Source organism: Myotis myotis, unplaced genomic scaffold, assembly GCF_014108235.1.
Source record: "Myotis myotis isolate mMyoMyo1 unplaced genomic scaffold, mMyoMyo1.p scaffold_m19_p_5, whole genome shotgun sequence".
In the NCBI taxonomy this organism is placed as follows: Eukaryota; Metazoa; Chordata; class Mammalia; order Chiroptera; family Vespertilionidae; genus Myotis; species Myotis myotis.
In genome coordinates, this window is record NW_023416357.1 from 1019367 (window position 1) to 1038191 (window position 18825).

Consider the following 18825-nt stretch of genomic DNA (forward strand, 5'->3'; position numbering starts at 1 on the left):
GCAGTCCCCCCCCCCCACCTCCACGTCAGGGCAGGGATGAGGTCCAGGGGAGGGACAGGCACAAGGTGAGAAGGGCACGAGTGGGGGGGGGGGGGTTGTGCATGAAAGACAGAATCAGAAGACAGGAGGAGGGAGGACGGTACTGATTCTAAAACAGATGGAGAAGCTGGGTTCCGGCTGAAGACCCGGAACTGGGTGGCAATCTGACCCAATATCAATATTTTTTACAAGAAAAACGTACGTGATGCCTTGGAGCCTACAGGTGTCTCACTGGCAGTCCACGCCCGCGTCTTGGGGATACTGGTCTGTATTTGCAGAGGCTGCTAACGACAGCGTCTGCGAGCTTCCCGGAGAAAGGAAGTGGTGGCGCCAGGGCCAGCTGTGGATTTACCAGGAACGAGTCGCATGGACCAGCCGGTGGCTGTGGCGGACGGGGAAGCGGGCGGCGGCGGTGAGTGGGCGGCAGGGCAGCGGCCGGGATCCGCAGACGCCCCGGAAGGGATGTGCGAGGGCGCGTTCGCCAGGCGGCTGCTCCACGCTCTGCTCGTCCTCACAAGCAGCCTGTTAAGAAAATGCTGTCTTCCCAGGACACAGTGAAACCCAGGCCCGCGGCCGCCCTGAGGAGAGGCCCCAGCCCTGGGCGCAGAGGCTTTATGGTCTCAGTGACCCCTGGTAGATGGGACCCAGGGCCCACGGCAGACTTCGCCTCCAGGCCCTGCGGAGAGGCTGGGAGCCATCACAGGACTCTAGGAAGACGGGGTGGGGGCAACAGCAAACAGGGAAAAGGACTGGAAGCTACGCAACCCAGTTTGCAAATTCAGGCCCCTGGTCTTTGGTTTCCAGCCACCAACGGAGTCATGGCTGCCTCTCACTATCGCAGTGACGGCGAACCTTCTGAGCTCGGCGTGTCAGCATTTTGAAAAACCCTAACTTAACTCCGGTGCTGTGTCACATATAGAAATTTTTTGATATTTGCAACCATAGTAAAACAAAGATTTATGTTTTTGATATTTATTTTATATATTTAAATGCCATTTAACAAAGAAAAATCATCCAAAAAAATGAGCTCGCGTGCCAGAGGCTCACCATCACTGCACTATCGGATCCCGGCACTGCGCCTGTTTAAAACAAAACGTCTTCAGAGCAAGGCAAAGACCACAGGACCCGCTGACAGGTGGAGTCTAATGAACAGAATAAGCTGATGAGCAAAGGAGAGCCAGAGGCGTGGAGACGTGGGACAGGCCGACGGGGTCAGAGGGGACAGGGGAAGGGGCCTGGATGCAAGAAGGTGCAGAGATGAGCCAAAGCCATATAGGCACAGCCACGGACATAGGACAGCGTGGTGGTGGCCAGAGGGAGGGGTGGGGCTGGGTGGAGGGAGTTGGGCAGGGGGAGGGGGGTTGGGGAGGCTGGGGGACATCTGTAATAGTGCCAATAATTCAAAAATGTAATAAAAAAATAGGAGACTGTCTTCAGCGAGTCACTATGTATTTTTAGCCATTTTTCTTTGCCTTTACACACACTTTTTAGCAACAAATGTACCTTCTAGAACCTTCCACTAGCCCTCAATGTGAGCTCCTTGTTTCCAAGCTTTGCCTGCTCAGGGCTTCGGGCTATGGATGCCCTTTGCTTGGCCTCTATGCTCAGACCGCTCTGCAGTCTTCCCAGCTTATTCTCGTGGCGCTTTCTTGTTCCATCCACCCAGATGGTTCTACGCAGGGCTTTGTGGTTGCAAGGGCCAGACATTCCGCTACGTTAGCGCGAGCGAAAGGCTGTCTCAGAGCGACATGGCCTGTGGTTTCTCGGTAACAGATGGACAGCTCAGGAGCCCGGGCCAGCTGAGGCTCGTTGAGGCTCACACCTGAAGACCCGGGGTGTGGGGCGGGGGGTGCGGGGCGCGGAGCTGTGGCTGTGGTTATCTCAACATTGTAAGGACCAGGGACGCTGCTGTGGCTCAAAACACCGCGTCCTCGCCAAGGATGGTGGAAAGGGAAGGTGGGGGAGCCAGCCTTCCCCTTTGGTCAGGGAAGCAAGGTCTCTCACAGGAACCGGTCAGGAGACTTCTGCTTCCATTACGTTTACAAAAACACTGCCGCAGAGCTGCCCAGAAAGGAGGCGAAACCACAGGCCACTCAGCAGATGGAGAGAAAATTGTCACACAAAGAATTCGTATTGAAAATACAGAAAGAACTTTCGCACTTCGGTAAAAGATGTTCATGCGACAGGCCTACAACTATTGCAGCAACATGATGTAAGAAGGGGCATTCCGCCCGGCCGGGTGGCTCAGTGGTGGAGCCTCGACCTAGGAACCAGGAGGTCCCAGTTCGATTCCCAGTCAGGGCACATGCCCGGGTTGCGGGCTCGATCCCCAGTGTACCTCTATATTTTTAGAGGTACACACGCACATGTAACTTTGTGTTTTTCTAAAAAGAAATGACAAAGGAGGAAGAGAAGCAGAAAATTCAGGATCGTGGTCACCTGGCTGCAGTGGGGTGTGAGGGCCCGGAGGACACCGAGATGCTGCAGGTATTACAGTCCGCAGTGGGTTGGGAGTTCCCCATTACGGTGTCATCTGTCAGAACCGCCTTATGTGTCTACATTCTCTGTATTTATGTCGGGTATGACGTGAAACTTTAATAAGGTGAGAAGCAAACAGCCGTGGCAATGAGTGTTAGAGGGTTATACTGTGCGTGAAACTGCAGGGGGGGGGGCAAACACACTAGGGAACAGACACTGACAGCTCTATCTGTGAGTCCACAGGCTCCCTGAGAGGAGAGAGACTATAGTTGCTTCGGTCCAGGTGGGAGGAAGGACATGAGCACAAACAACACCTAAGGCGGCGGTTCTCAGCCTTCCTAACGCCGCGACCCTTTACTACAGTCCCTCATGTTGTGGTGACCCCCGATTTCATTGTTACAAATTGAACATAATTAAAGCATCGTGATTAACCACAAAAACACTATGTAATTATATGTGTTTTCCGATGGTCTTAGGTGACCCCTATGAAAGGGTCGTTTGACCCCCAAAGGGGTCGCGACCCACAGGTTGAGAACCGCTGCCCTAAGGGACCGTACTCTCATGGCTTGGCAGACACTTTATGAAACCAACAGCAGCTGTGAGGAGAGAGGGCGAGGGCGGCGGCCCGGGGAGAGGGTGTTAGTGCCCGCAGGGGGTGGGAGCAGAGGCGGGAACACAGAAGTGTCTGCGGAGAAGTGGAAACGGAGGGCGACGGCTCTAGTCTCCTTTTCAAAACGCCTAGTAATGAAGGAGAACAGAAAGTTCGTCTCAAGGCAAAATGACATTTCCTAGTCATTCTCCTCCACGGGGGACCTCGGGGCCTGTCTTTGGCACAAATCGCAGGCCCCGTTTTAAGTCACAGCACATCATGACTTAACACATTTTAATGGACTTTGCTTTGTTGATCTATTTTTAAAGCTGTTCTCTGTAACTCTTCCAAAGGGCAAAAAAAAAAAAAAAATCTGTTAATATATCACTTATTCTCTTTGCAGCCTCCTCAGCTAAGGAAACGTCTGCTGGTGTGGGAGAGACCAGAGCTCCCGGCAAATGCCACTCCTGCCCGCGGGCTGGCCCTGCACCAGGCCCCTGCACCACCGCACTCCCTTCCTCCCACGCCCGCGTCTCACTCGCAGCCGCAGCCCACGTGGGGTCTCCTGCTGCTCCTCTCCGTCCCCGGCTGTGGTCCCCGGCTGTGCAGCCCGTCTCCTCTCTTGGGGGCTCAATCAATGCTGAAGAAGCGAGTGAGCGAACTGCAAGCACAGGCGTGAGGTTTTCTGAATGCTCCCCTCGGAAAAGGTGTTTTTAAAAGTCAATGTTTGTTTCAGAAGCTGTTTAAATAAAACACGGCCCCTAGACTGTGCCTGGCCCGCATTCCCACAAATGGGATGGGAACGAATACCTGATGGTTGCCTTTCCTGTGGCCTTGCAGCCTGGGGTCCTTTAACCTGGAAGGCAGAGAAGCCACAGAACGGACGCCGGCGTATCTTTCTCAGGGATAAATTAAAGCTTTTAAGAGATAAAAATAAAAGGTGAAACCCAAGATTCACATTCCTTTCCAAGAAAAACGTGCTTCTTCAAGTCCTGTTTTGGCTGCGGGGGTGGCGGGTCGCTTAGCCTCCCCCGGGGAGCAATGTTGCCTCTCTCACTGATTTTATTTTGGGGGTACTTCGCTAGAAACTCTCGAGGTAGAGCTCAGTTTTCCATTGGCACCTTTCATATTTGTACAGGAAGGTCCGAGTAAGAAGGAAAGACACCGAAACATCTATAGAGGGTTTCGTCTTTAAAAAAAAAAAAAATACGTCTATGGATGTCAGAGAGGAAGGGAGAGGGAGAGAGATCAATGATGAGAGAGAATCATTGCTGGCCGCCGCCTCCGGGCCTGTGCCCTGACCGGGGATGACCCCTGACCCCGGTTCGCAGGCGGCCCGCCGTCAACCTTCCATAACCTCCGCTTACTCCCCGGCTCCCAGGCCGCGACTGCAGCGCCGAACAGGGATCGGCAGCGACCCTGTTCCGGATCAGGAAGCAGATGCCTCGTCTCCACTGCGTTCCCCCGGCTCCGGCACCGGCACCGGCACCGGCACCGGGGAGCACCGCTCGCTGCCGTGGGAGAGACCGCCGACAGGGTCCCAGCGGCGGGGACGTCCGCCCAGACTGGCCACGGCCCCCAGGAGCCGGGGATGGAGACGGCCCCCAGGAGCGGGCCGGGGCGGCGCAGCAGGGTCCGGCACGCCTGGCAGGCCCCGGCGGAGGCCCGGGGAGCACCGGGCGCGCGGGAGGACCAGGCCGTCACGGCGCACCGGGGGGAGCGGGGCCGCCGCCCTTAGGGTCCGGGCGGCCGAGGGTCCCTGCGGGGCGACCAGCCCGGCGGCCCGTGCGCAGGTCGCAGCGCCGCGGCCGCACCGCGTGGGAGACGCCCTCAGCCCCACCCGCGCGCCGCGTTCTGCTTGGGGGCGGGGCCTCGGCGCTGATTGGCCGGAGCGCCCGCAGCCCCGCCCCCACGCTCGCGGCGCCGGCGAGGCCCCGCCCCTATCCTGTGGCCCCCGCCCCCGCGGCCCCTCCCGCGCCCCATCCTTAAAGCTCGGGCGCCGGCCCCGCCTGTTGGAGGCGCGGGATCCGGCGGCGGCGGCGGGCGGGCCGCACACAGGCCCGAGGAGCGCAGGCCGGGAGGTAGCGGCGCTGAGGGGAGGGTCCGGCGCCATCGCCGCCGTCCAGCGCCGCCGTCCCGTCCCCTCGGCTGCCCGGCCGGGACCTGCGTGAGGCGGCGCGCCGCCCGCCCGGGCCGCCACCATGTTCGACAAGACGCGGCTGCCGTTCGTGGCCCTGGATCTGCTGTGTGTGCTGCTGGGTAGGTCCGCCGCCCGCGCTGCCCCCTGCTCCGGCCCGGGCGCTGGCTGCAGCCGGGCGGGGGCGGGGTCCCGCAGGCCGGCCCGCCGCTTGCCTCTCCTGGCCGGGAAGCAGCTTCATTTTCCGTCCGTAAAAGCCCGGGACGCCCCTCATCAGAAGGTGCTCCCGGGTGGTTCGCGGTCAGTCGCTGAGGGGTGCGGGGCCAGCTTTCCGCCCCAGAGCTGCAGGAGCTTAGCTTGCCTGTGCTTTTGGGGGTGCGCCCCAGACCCGCCCTGCCGCCCCGCCCCGCGCTCACCTGCCCCGCGATGGTCCCGGTCCTCCCTCCCGGGAGCGCCGGCGCCTGCTGCTTGGTGCTCCTGCCTGTAGGCGCGGGACTGGAGCCGTCCCGAGGCACGTCGCCCTCTCCAGCGTGTGTCCTGCGAGGCAGTGTGCTGGGAGCTGCCCGTGCACGTGGAGACCCCGGGAGGACCCTGGAGGTGCAGGCAGCCCCGCTCAGTTCAGGCGTCAGGCCGGGTAGCTTCTGGGGCGACAGGTCTGTGACCTCAGAGCATCCAGGTGGCAGGTCTGTGACTTCAGAGCATCCCGGGTGGCAGGTCTGTGACCTCAGAGCATCCAGGTGGCAGGTCTGTGACTTCAGAGCATCCCGGGTGGCAGGTCTGTGACCTCAGACCATCCTGGTGCAGGGTTGCCGCCAGCAGCGTCAGGAATAGGTCATCCCCGGGTTGGGCCGGCTGCCCAGGGCTTGCAGTCCTGCTGAAGACTCGCACAGTCTGCTCCCTGGTGGGTCTTTTGGAGGAAAAATCCCTTTTGGTTGTCGATGAGACCGTCACTGTTCACCAGGACACTGTACTGTTCCGCAGCGAGTTGTAGGGTGAGGTTAGGAAGAGGAAACGCAGTTTTGGAACCGCTTTTATAGAAAGACAAGTAGTCGTCTCGGATGTCAGGACCGTATGATTGCATGACATACATTAAAATTTACTTGTTTTCAACAGGAAGTTTACCTTCGGTAAAGATGTTAAGTTTTAAGATGGGCTTTAACTTGTCCTCAGTGTCGCCGCACTTCACTTACATTTCCGCCAAGGAAGAGGGATCTCAGCCAGAGCCGATCTGGACAATTCTGGCGGGTTGGGTAGCCTCCCGTCACTGCCGGTGGGGTGTGCTGTCAGAATTACACATCAGCTCCCCCTTTTCCTCCCCGAGGGGAGCTACTAACTCAGGAGACAAACGTGTGTGTTTTCACCTGTGCTGCTTGGCAGTGAGACTCCACGCTCTGAGGTGCTGAGGCTCGTGCTGTTACCCACAGGGCCGCTCCGTGGGTGTCCATGCTGTTTGCCTCTTCAGGGTGTGCCGGCGGGAGGGCCCGGGTGCCGGCGGGAGGGCCCGTGCCCGCGGGAGGGCCTGTGCCTGCGGTCTGAGTGAGGATAGCTCCGGGGTCTGCGTTCAGCGTGATGCAGCCGCCCAGTCTGCGTTGGCGAGAGTCACGGGACAGCCGATGGCTCAGGAAGATAAGATTGTGCCTGGGGTCGAAGTGCCTTTGGTGGTTTAGGAAAAGCCTGGTTGTGGGGATTTAGGCATTAAGTATGTTTTAGGAAAAGATCTGTTTGAACCGTGTTTCATCTGTTTTTGTGTTACTAGAGCTTCATTTAAGGCAATTCAGTGTATTGTGATAAGACCCAAACTCCCCTTTTCTAAACAGAAAATGAGGTACTGCCCGGTTCAGTGTGGTTCTAAGGTGACAGGAGACGTAACCACACCGACTGACAGACAGCAGGGAGGGACAGTGGTGCAGCAGAGAGCGCCCTTTGCGGGTGGCGTTTGGGAAGACAGTGTGTTTTTAGAGCAAACTCCCCTTCTAGTGGGGTCTGAGTCACTTTAAGTTTGCTCCTGTTCACCCTCCTGGCGGCAGGAGATGGGGCAGCCTACAGCCATGGGAGCCAAAGGGGGTTATCAACCTGGCATGAGCTTTTTTCCTGGGGGGCATCTCCAGGTAAGGGCTGACTGTGCCAACAGAAAGATGACTGGGCACTTCCTAAGTACAGGGCTCTGTGAGAATGGCTCATAATTACAACGCGAATGTGTTCGGGCTCTGATAATGACACCCGTCATCCGGCGTGTCCATTGTACTGGGACAGGGCTCTGTGTTGTGTTACACGCTGCTTTATAATTTCACAGACGGTCATGTCTGCTGAAGTGACCATTAAACGTGTCCTCTGTGTGTGAGTATGCGGGCATATGTGTGCGTGCAAGCAAGCATTCTGCCCCCAAGTCAAGGTATCATCGCTGGAAACATGAATCCCACAGCCAGGCTATTCGCGTCTTCAGTGGGGCCAGTCCTGGAAGAGAGACCTGGGAGAGCTGCTGTGAACTGGCTCCTTTCTGAGGCGGAGGGTCGTCTTGCCCTCCGTCGCTCTCTGGGTGATGGGCTCGGGGATGGTGGGAAAGGCCTCAGAGACACAGGAAGCTGCTCCCCAGCGAGCAGAGGGCGGGAAGGGCAGGAGCTGCGTGTTTTGTCCAGGGGGGAAACCACGTCCCGAATAAAACTTACTGGTGCTTCATTGCTGGGGGCCATTCGAGACTTTACCCACCATGGCTTTAGGCTGCCAGGAAATGGACTCCCAGTCCACGAATCGACTCAGTGCACGCTGAAGGAAGGCTCCCTCTGTGCCGGGCCCATGGTAGGCGCTAGGGGCACAAAGATGACAAACCATCCCGGCCCTGTAGGCGCTCAGGGTCTATGAGGGAGAGCCAACGAGGCTATAGTCCACCCCGATAAGGATAATAATGGGGTTTGGAATAGGTGCCCTTTGAGTGCAGGGAAGGGCGTTGCCTCATATGATTCATTACAGGTAAATGGTCGTCTGTTTACTTGTAGCGAAGCAGAAATGACAAGAGGCACCTGGCGTTCCTCTCAGAATCCGCCTGTCCCTTCCCCAGGTGCTAGGTAGTCGGACTCAGGAGGTGCCTGTGTGTGAGACTCCCTGGGCTGCCCGCGAGGTGGAGGCTTTGGGGGAGCTGATGGCCTTTCTGGGACCTGTGTCTGCTGGGAGGTGGTCACTGTGCCTCCAGGGCCTCCCTCCGCCTGCCCTGTGCTCGGGGAAGTGACCTCCGTGGACTGCGCTGAGCCCTTGCTTTTCGCTGCTGGTTGGCCTTGGCTGGTTGACATGGGCAGGGCCTGGTTTGTGTTGCAGAGCTGCTCTGTGTTTCGTGAGCAGGTCACAGCGATCGGTGGCCTCCCTGCCGGCTACAGTTACAGAGTTTGCTGGGTCTGGTCCCTTCTGGTCCCCGTGGGCCTGCGGTGATAGTGGCCTCCTGATCGTGCTCGCCTGGGCGTGTCTCACCCCCTTGCTGTCCTCCTTAGGTCCTGCCTGCACCTTGAAGATGGGTCCTTCACTACGTTCTCTTGAATCCCCTATTGGAGGGCGCTGTGTTTGGTTTTGGTTTTGCCTGGACACTCCTGACCATACACTTGCTGCGTTTGACGCCAGTGACAGCTGCCCTAAGAGCAGGTGCAAACAGGAGCTCATGGCCCCAGCGTGGGCTTTCCGGGAAGGGCGGGGGTTCCTCGGCGAGCTCCGGGTGTGGGCCGAGCTCCGGGTGTGGGCTCACCATTATGCCGAATCAGAGTCAATGGTCAGATCAAATCTGGCAGCTAGACCTGGGCAGCGACTACTAGGGGCTGTGGAATTCTGTGCCTTCTCCTCCCCGTGGCTTTCACCAGAATGCTGACCTCGTTCTGCCCCCGAAGTCGTATCCCTGAGGAGTGGTCTCGCTCCTGACCCGCAGCCTGGGCCCCTTTTCCATGGGGGTGCGGGGGGGGTGACCATGTAGTTTGCGAGAGTCACTTGCTAAATAGTTGCGCGTGTTGGTTTAATCTTTAGTAGGTGCCGTGCGTTGTTAGGTACAGACAGCCCCCCAGTTAGGGCAGTGCCACTTCTATTTTTTTTTTTTTTTGACTTTACAGAAAGCGAACACATTCAATAGAAACCATCCTTGGGATTTTAAATGTTGGTCCTTTCCTGGTCTAGTGATAGGCGGACGTCCTCGGCGCTGCTGGGCAGGGGCCGCCTTGGGTCGCGAGGGGAAAGGTCAGGCGCTCCACAGTGCTCCCCCCGCCAGCGGTTTGGGGATAGTGCTTTCCCATCCCGTCGTGTCTACAGAGCGCCCATCCTGTCTCCTGCTTCGGGTGAGGAGAGGAAGGCAGTCACCCACGGGCTGAAATTCAAGATGGTTGTCCAACTCCAGGCCAGTGTCCGTGTTCTGAGCACGCTTCAGGGCGGCGTGGTTGAGCTGTGAGGTTCGCAGGTCAGAGTATTCAGTGCATTTTCAACTGAGGATGGGCCTGCGGGGACTTCACCCCACGGTGGGTGGAGGGGCGTCTGCATGTAGATGAGCAGGTAGGACAGTGCTGTGCTGGTCGCCTGCCGGCGGCGGCATCTATGAACCAAACTGCGGGAGGTCGGCTGGGTTGTTGCCCCCCAGAAAACGAACGGCAGTTGGTGAGACCTGGCGGCATCTGGGGTCAGGCTGGCCCTGCTGCACGGCTTTTCCGGTCTGCGTGGCTCTGGTTGGTTTTATGCGGTTGAGGGCTCACTAGGCTCGTCCTCTTGGATAGCGACGGAGATGCTCCGACAGGCTCCCCTCTGGGTTTCTGAAACGCACACTCTTCCTCAGACTCGCTCTGAATTACATGCTTTGCAGACTCATGTGCGTCCTGTGAATCTGTTGCTTTCTCTCCTGCTTAGTCATTGTGACTGAGCTTTCCCACGTTTCCCACCTGTTACCCGGCTTGGGGCCATCCTGATCCTTTGGGGTAAGGGACTGACGTCTCCTTGCTCCTGTGCCCCCCGCTAAAGGCAGACGCTAGAAAGTCCCCAGGCTCCAGGATTTTAAGTGAACCCAGTTCCCGTGTAGTTTCCGTTGATGGGAAGGAATTGGGATGTTAGTTGTTTGCTTCCTCCTAACTTAGGAGCTTCATTCAGCATTTAGGTTAGAAACACAGTCCTGGTGACAAGTAGTTGGGGCTGTATCGGCCTGACCTGGTCTCTCTTCAGAAAAGCACTCCCCATGTATTATTGTGAGCAGTGGTCACGCCTGCCCTCTGCCCCCCTCTTCTCCGTTGACCCTGTTTTTCATTTTCACTCCTTTCCCCTCTCTCCTCCTCCTCCTGCTCTCCTGCTGCCTTCCACCTTCTTGCTGTCCAGGTTTAAAGCCCCGGAGGTTCGGAGTTGTCTTTACTTAATGGAAACTAGCCTAACGTTGGGAATGGCTCACTCTTTATAAACTACATTTTTCTTTAAAACGTTAGAGAGACCTCAGAGTCTAGTGATGGACTCTAGATCCCCGTTCCAGCGCCTCCATTCAGGAGCTGGGGACTCTCGCCCAGTGTCCTCCCTGTGCCCCCGTGTCCGCACGGTGCTGACGCCAGTCCCTGCCTCACACCGTTGCCCGGAGGCCTGACCGAGTCCACATGGAAGGGCTGAGCACAGTGCCTGCACTGGGGTGCAGTGTATGATTGTCGTAGAAATTATTTCTCTGTAACCCTACCAACTGTAACCTAATTATTTTAGTAGAAATAACATCAACTAGTTTTGTATTAGGGGCACAAACCCTTTAAAACCTTTCCCGTGAGCTGTCGTGGAATGTCTTGAAGCTGACGGCATCTTGAGGGGGCGAGTTTTATCAGTCGTGTGACAACCCCATGTGTGACCTCCGGGGGGTGGTGATCCCGTGGTGGTGGGAACAGCTGTCTGGGAGTGTGCTGTGTGCAGTTAAACAAGTGGAAAAGCTCTTGCTTTGTACAGAGGGAATTCCTGGATTTCAGCTTCATCCGGGAAGGAGCTGCTGCACTCTGCTCACCGGCGCAGTTCTTACTGCCCGGGCCTTGGAGATCGTCCTCCCCCGGTAAAGAGTAGGCTCAACAGTCCTGACGTTTTAGTGACCTTAACTGTACATCCTCACTTGTGTAAACTCTATGAACGTAATTGCTCTCTGCAATGAAGCCGGCAGCTGAGGAGGGGGCGGGGGACACTGTGCAGCACCCCCCCCCTCTTCTCCAGTCAGGTGGCACGCACTGTGATGCGTGGTGGTGCATGAGCGCAGTGTTCAGGCTTCAAAGTGTTGGCCTGTCTTCATCTTCACTTGTTTATCTAGTGAACGCCATTGTGTGCTTAGTGCAGTGCTAGGAGCTGGCACTATCCCTGCAGAAGATAAGGTCTCTAATAATGTGTGAGACAACTACAGGTGTTTGTACACGCGCTGAAGGAAGTAAAACAGGCTGGGAGGCAGGTGCTGGGGGCAGACCTCGGGGAAGGCTCCTCCGGGGAGGGGCCATCTGAGCGAGATTTGAGGATGAAAGCCAGTGGGAGGGAGGGGCGGGGAGAGGAGGCCAGCGAGGGAGGCTCAGGCGTCGAGGGCCAAAGGGGCAAAGGGCATCTGTAACAGAAAGGCCGTGTGGCTGGAGTGCGGGGGCAGCTGTGGTCTTCTCAGCAGTGACTCTGGGACTCATTTCTGAACGTCGTGGATGATGACTGCCCTGTTCAGCGCCCACCGGGCCTGTGCAGTCTCTGCGCCACTGGCTCAGGGAGCGGCTAGGCCAGCCGGGGCAAACTACGGCCCGCGGGCCGGATCCGGCCGTTGGAAATGAATAAAACTAAAAAAAAAAGACCGTACCCTTTTATGGAATGATGCTTACTTTGAATTTATATTAGTTCACACAAACACTCCATCCATGCTTTTGTCCCGGCCTCCGGTCTAGTTTAAGAACCCATTGTGGCCCTCGAGTCAGAAAGTTTGCCCACCCCTGGGCTAGGCCATGTCCGTCTGCAGGTGGCGGGAGAGTTGGAAACCCGTGGAACCAGGTGAGATGTGCGGTTTGGAGCTGGGAAATGCAGTTCTGAGGAGGTGACTTCTGAAAGCAGATTGGTCTGGGTTTGGGAAAGGTGGCCGTGGATGGAGAGGGCGGGGAAGGAGGGACCAGGATTCGCTGGCTGTAGAAGCAGCGATTAGTTCAGGAGGCCGGGATGCCTATGACTGGTTCTGTATGAGGGCTCCCGGGCTGTTGCTGCTCCCTGTACTCTGAGCTGTGTCTGCTGTCTGAAGGTGGCGCTTTAATTTTTCTAATTCACACTCCTGACGACTGCTGAGAGTGCCAGGGGCGTGCATCCTGCAAGATGGAGCTAAGGTGCCCCGTTGAGTCGCACAGCCACAGACTTCCTCAATAGCGCCACCCCTTGGGCATCCCTGCCCAGGAGGGAGACCCTGCCCTCCGCTGCTCTCCACGCGAGTCCCATGCAGCCACCGTCAGTGCCTCAGCCCAGCAGAGGCATGCAGAACCTGTGGCGGAGCGCCCAGCGGTCACTGCTGGGAAGTGTGTCCGGAGTCTTTGCAGGGTGGGGCCCAGGAAAATGACATACAGGAGGCGTCGCGGAGGGGTCTGGAGGGGGTTGGCAGCTTGGTAAGCCGCCGGCCTTGCCTGGGCTTCGTGGAGCTCCGCTGGGAGGGAGAGGAGTTGGGGCTGCTGCTGGAGAGGCGAACGAGGGGAAGAGAGCCGTGCTCCCGACGCCCACCGAGCTCGGTAACTGTCCTGGGTGAACTCGCGCGGCCCTCACAAAACTCAGGCAGCGGCCGCCTCCTCTTCCTGGCACTGGGCACTGTTTTCCCAGGAGGGTGGGAGAGTAAGACGAACCCGCGGCCTCAGCGGCTCCTGGCTTGTGCGAGAGCCTGAGGAGTGACCTGCGGTGTGGCCTGGTGCTGAGACGCCGCAGCCCGAGGCCGGGAGAGAGCGGGTCTCCCTCCTAGGAGCCCGGGTAGCGGGCAGGTGTCCTGAAGAACGCCTTTCAGCGATCGCTCCCGAGACCCGTGCTTTGACTGTCGAGAGGGACCGTGCGGGCCTCCCCGTCTCTTCCCACTGACTGTGCGGCGTGGCAGGCGCTCACGCTGTCCGCTGTCCGCTGTCCGCCTCTAACGAGGACCAAGATGCGGCCCAGTGCCTCCCGGTCGTGCTGCGGCTGAGCTGGGCTGGGCTGGGCTGAGGCAGGGCGTGGGGGGTGTGGCCAGTCTGCCGGTGCTGCTGCTGTCATCGTGAGGCTAGGAAGCCAGGGAGCCGTTCGGCCCCGCGGACCAGGCTGTTCTTCACGTTTGGTGCCGCACGCTGGCTGCTTTTCCTCTGGAACATTGTTTAGTGGAGCTCCAGCTTCAGCTTAAACAGCACTGAAATTGAGCCCTGGTTTGTATTCAGTTTTTAGTGCCCAGATCACTGTAAGAAACGTTTTGATTACTTCTAACCTATTTCTCTCCGGAAGCAGGTACTGCAGTCAGATCTGATTTGTTTTTTTTGTTTGTTTTTTTTACAAAAACACCATGTTTTTATTAATTTTTAGAGAGGAGAGGAGAGGGATAGGGAGATAGAAACAGCTATGAGAGAGGAGCATCATTGATTGGCTGCTTCCTGCACGCCCCCTCCTGGGGACCGAGCCCACAACCCAGTGACCTCTTGGTTCCTAGGTTGACGCTCAGCTGCGGAGCCACACTTGCTGGGCAGAGCTTCTGCTTTAAAAAAACACTTTTTAAAATCCTCACCTGAGGCTATTACTGATTTTAGGTATGGGAGGGGGACATGGGGAGAGAGGCACAGAGAAAGCGAAAGGGAAACAGAAAATCCTCGGTTGCCTCTGACCCGTGCCCTGCCAGGGATGGAACCCACAGCCGAGTTTTGTGTCCTGACCCGGAACGGAACCCAAAGCTCCGTTGGTTGGAATGTCTTCCCGCACCGGGCGGCGCCCGTGGGACTGGGAGACACCGAGCAGAGGATGCCGTCGGCCGAAGCGCGCAGCAGAGGCGGTTTTTCGCTTTTTTTCGAACAGCGTGGCTAAGAGAAAGGCATTGTCCGTGGCTCCTTCCCAGCACTGTCTCTCTGACCCATTAGCCCAGCTGGAGAGAAGGCTCCTTAAATTGTGATGTTATCGAAACTTGTTGGACAGGTTATGGGCACCACTTCCCAGCTGGTGGTGGAGAGCTCCACCAGCGCTCCCCGCTCCCGCGCACGGAGGCTGCGGCTGCCGCTGACGTGGTCCCGTTACTGACCAAGTCCAAAAGCTAGTGAGCCGGTTGCCTTCCATGAGGATACTGGTTTGCACAGACTCCCCTTGCTAAGGGTTTAACATTGCGAGTGATTTTCCAGTGAGTGGCAATTTGCTTAGGTAACTTAAAGGGCTCGACCAGTGAGCTAGCGGTGAAAGTAGTTGGCTTTGTCTTAGCCCAGCGGTTCTCAACCTGTGGGTTGCGACCCCTTTGGGGTCGAATGACCCTTTCGCAGGGGTCGCCTAAGACCCTCCTGCATATCAGATATTTACATGACGATTCATCACAGTAGCAACATGACAGTTATGAAGTAGCCACGAAGATAATGTTATGGTTGGGGCACAACATGAGGAGCTGTATTTAAAGGGCCAGAAGGTTGGGAACCACCGTCTTAGCCGGTTGAGATGCAAATGAACAAAAATGAGCCAGTAAGTGTATGATGGGGAATGGGCCCTGCGGTGTTTTGTGGAAGGGTTCTGGACGGGAAGGGGTGGCGTTCTGGGATGACTTTGGCTCGGGGTAGAGCAGTGCATTCTGAGCCGGGAACAAAGGTCGGGGGGATCGGTGAGGCCCAGAGGAGGTGGTGGTAGTGAGGCCACAGAGGGGTGAGGACGGAGAGCAGTGGACAGGTTTGAGACATCGCAGGATAAACGGACAGGTTTTGGTGACATGAATGTGGGGTCAGAGGCGTGGTTCTGAAAGTTGTGGCTTGTCTAACGGACAGATGTTGGTTCCAGGCCAGTTCCTGAGCTGGGGGTTTCACACACAGGTTCCTAAGCTGGGGAGACGGAGGGGAGGGAGGCGGTGGGGAGCGTGCTGCTGAAGGCGCCTGGAGATTTCCCAGAGGAAGTGCCAGCTCGTGCGGGTGAGTGGGCCTCGGCTCCGAGGAGCGCCCTGGGCGGGGAGCCAGTGGCCGGTTCAGTAATTACCGTCACGGGAATGGAGGACATCTCACAGCCAGTTGAGAGTGGGAAGGAAAAGGCCTTAGGACTGCGCTTCAGAAACACCAGCCTCTCGGATTGGTTGGAGGGAACACTGGGCCCCCGAGAGAGAGGGCCTGGCTGCAGGGGACGGACGATGCCCGCATTCTCCCGGGAGAGCAGTGAGGCCAGGCCTGGGAAGCGTCCACTGGGTGGCTCCGCGGGGTCACCGATAACCTTAGGTAAAGCCGTTTCCACATCGGAGGGGCTGAGGAGTGGAAATGGGGCTATTGCTGCTTCCTGTACGGAGGGGGGCTGAGAGGGAGCGTGTGGTAGCTTAAGGGGCAAGAGGCCCAAATATTGACTGGCCGACCTACGAAAAGCACCTGAAGGCCTTCCTGCAGCCGTGAGCAGAGCCCGGGCAGGCTCACCGCTGAGGCTGGGAGCCGCGGTCAGGGCCGCAGGGGCGCAGGGGCAGGAGGCTGCGGGGAAGAAGGACCCTGCCAGGCGGGTACCATTTTGAGCCAGTGGGACAGGGATGGTGGAGCTGCTCTGACAGAATCTGCCGAGAACAGTGGGTTCCTTGATGCTGCTGTTTGCCAAGTAGCTGGCACCAGGTGGGATCGGAAGCTTCAAACCTGCTTTGCTACAGTTCTTGCTTCGGGTCACACGTGGTACTCAGTCTCGCGAGGCTTCCGTTTCTTCACTCGCACCACAGAGAGGACACTGCGCCCTGGCACTGCGCGGGCCCCGGGCCTTCCTGCCTGAGTCCTTCTCGTTCCTCCTGGAACAAGCGTGTGTGTGTGTGTGTGTGTGCGTGCGTGTGCATGCGAGCGTGTGTGTGTGTGTGTGCGTGTGCATGCGTGTGCGTGCATGCGAGTGCGTGTGTGTGTGCGTGCGTGTGTACGTGTGTGCGCGTGTGTGTGCGCGTGCGTGTGTGTGCGCGTGTGTGTGCGCACGCGGAGCCTTAAAGGACAGTTCACGGGAGTCCGTCCTTCTCCACCTTATCTTCCATAGGAAATAACCTGAGTGATACAAACGTACATTTTTGGGGAAACATATGATTTGCTACTGCGATAATCATAACCGTTGTAAAAAAAGAACTTTACCAAACGCTTTTGGCTTGTGTGCCTTTAAAAAAAGCGTGTGTGTATTTTAAACAAAGCTTACTAATTTAGATACGCCACTTTGGAGACTTCCTGCCAGAGTGAGAGTTTTTCTATTTTCTTCTGGGACACACCTTAGTGTGACTTTATTTTGGTTTCTGAACCTTGCCGTTTGGCGTAATTTCAGACTAGACACGATGCACTTTACATAAGCACCCTTAAGATTTAAAACACAAATCCTCGCAGTGGGGGAGGGGCATGAAAAGGAAAAGCAGTTGAGGGCTCAGGTCTGGATTTTATTTGGTTGTTTATTTAAACATTTTTATTTGTAGTTTTGGTTCTTGAATCATTTCCTAGTATATTTGGGGCACGGAGATAACTATTTTTGTACCGGAATGGTGACATCAAGCCAGTCTGATTTCTTCTTTACAAGTTCAGTTGCTAAAGCCGTCTCCTTATCGGTTTGAAAACCGGCCCCATCCAGCAGACCCAGCCTCTTCTTTTTTTTTATTGATTAAGTTATTACATATGCGCACCCCGCCTCTTGAGAGGCTGTGTGTGTGGCTTTTGGAGAAGACGAGTGTTTGCCAGCTCTACTCGGCGGCCTGTGCTGGGGACGGGCCTGCTGCTGCAGGAGAGGTTCACGCCAGCTTCTCCGAGGGCCTTTGTGGTCAGGGAGCTGGCTGGGTGGGCTTTCTGAGCCTGAAGGTGTTCTCACCGGGTGTAGGATGCTTCGTTTTACAAGCTTAAATCATACTCCGATGAACCCACTGGTCATACTTCCTTTAAACTAAAGACTAACAAACTAGACACGACTTCAAAGAGGAGCCTGCGCTTTGATTCCCGCCTACACCACCTGCGAGGTGGGTGGCTATGGGCCAGCCTTCGGAGCCGGGGGAAACCTTGTTTCTGCCGGGCACCAGGTGACTACTGATCAGCACCATTCACGGGCCAGACGCACGGTCAGCTTAAGAATCAGCCTCTGTGTGGCCACGCGTCTCACGAACTCACCTCGAAGGCCTTGGGAGGGCAGACCCAGTGCGTCCTGGGCCTCGTGCCCCTGCTTTAGCGAAGGTGACTGCGTGCAGGAGGTCAGTGCTGGAGGGAGTGTCCTGGGCATCCGCTCACAGGCTTCCAGGTGAGGAATCGCCTTTTCACCAGAGCCGCTTCTCATCATGGTAGAGTGTGGAAGAGACGACTTTGGCTTTGGAAATACATGGTGTTTCCTTGTGTGCGTTTAGCATAATGTACTTAAGTATTGGCTATGGAATACTCTCATCATTAGTGAGATCTCCATTAGCTTTTTTCTTTAAAAATAATTATTTATTTCCAAACCTTGTAAAATTAACATGTAATAAATTGGTAAATAGAAAACCCAGAAAATAAAATATTACTACTAATCTCCCCATCGCCCAGAGAAAACCCTTTTTAACATTTTGGTTATATATCTTTCCAGTGCTTTTTTCATGTGTATGAATTCACACTTTAAAAAAACAACAAAAACACATGCTTTAAAAAAAATAGTGGGATATTGCTGCATATACTCTTTGTATTTTGGCATAATCCACTTTAACTTTCATTTTTTATTATTTAGATGATTTGCCATTTCTGTGCTGCTGTTCAGTATACCACATCCTTGTATAAACTCTGGAAACTTGGGACACCTGTCAGACCATCTCACTGTGTTCTCGCCTTCCTGTGCCCCCCTCTCTCCCAGCACTTCTTTCTCTAACAATAAGACCACATCAGCGGGCAGTCTGTTCTCAGGCAGTTGATTGACTGTCGGCAGGAACATGCTGGTCTCTGTTGGAGGCGGGGGTCAGGTGACCCAGACTCACTCTGTTTGCTGGAGAGAAATGACTGCAGCATAGGACTCCATGTCGGGACGGGCCTGTGTGTGTCCCAGGCCCCGGGCACTCAGACCGCAGGGGCTGTGAAGGGGGCGGCAGCAAACTGTCAGGGAAGAGCGTTTATTATGAAGGGCTCTTCCTGTGCCAGGTGCTGCGTCAGGCACATTGCTGGGCTCTGAGTGTGGGCAGTGCTGGGAGGTTCGTAATTAGTACTTATTCACTTTAGCCATAAGAGGAGGCTGAGCTCAGATGGCAAGTAATTTGCCCATGTGCTCAGGAGGCATGGGAGGTGCCAGCGCTAAACCTGGCCAGGGCATCTGACTGCAGAGCCAGCGCTGCCCAGGACCCGCCCTGGGCACGCACTGAGGCAGGTGAGGGGAGGATGTAGGGTGGGGCAGGTGGAGCATGGGCGTGGGGCAGGAGTGTGGAACGTGGGGTGGAAGCTGAAGCCAGCATTCGAGTGGGTTTACAGTCTACACCTAGTGAAACTCACTGCCGGGTACCAGT

At 56.5% G+C, this 18825-nt stretch overlaps 1 protein-coding gene and 1 long non-coding RNA gene across 6 annotated transcripts in view; one reads left to right on the plus strand and one right to left on the minus strand.

Annotated features, from left to right (window-relative positions):
- Positions 1 to 1030: 1030 nt before the first annotated feature.
- LOC118657102 lies at positions 1031 to 4925 on the minus strand. Its single transcript, XR_004967843.1, has 3 exons — positions 3917 to 4925; positions 3645 to 3767; positions 1031 to 1118 (listed from the first exon to the last, which is right to left on the minus strand). It is a non-coding gene; the product is annotated as an uncharacterized LOC118657102 (long non-coding RNA).
- Positions 4926 to 5093: 168 nt separating this feature from the next.
- The window catches only part of PLPP1 (phospholipid phosphatase 1), a 39535-nt gene continuing 25803 nt past the window's right edge, over positions 5094 to 18825 (plus strand). For 2 of the 5 annotated variants that reach the window (XM_036308536.1, XM_036308535.1), the window contains exon 1: positions 5094 to 5365. In XM_036308536.1, coding sequence (XP_036164429.1) covers positions 5308 to 5365 — 58 coding nt within the window. In that variant the 5' untranslated portion in view covers positions 5094 to 5307. The remainder of the gene's footprint in view (positions 5366 to 18825) is intronic. The other 3 variants (XM_036308533.1, XM_036308532.1, XM_036308534.1) reach the window with 3 other exon arrangements.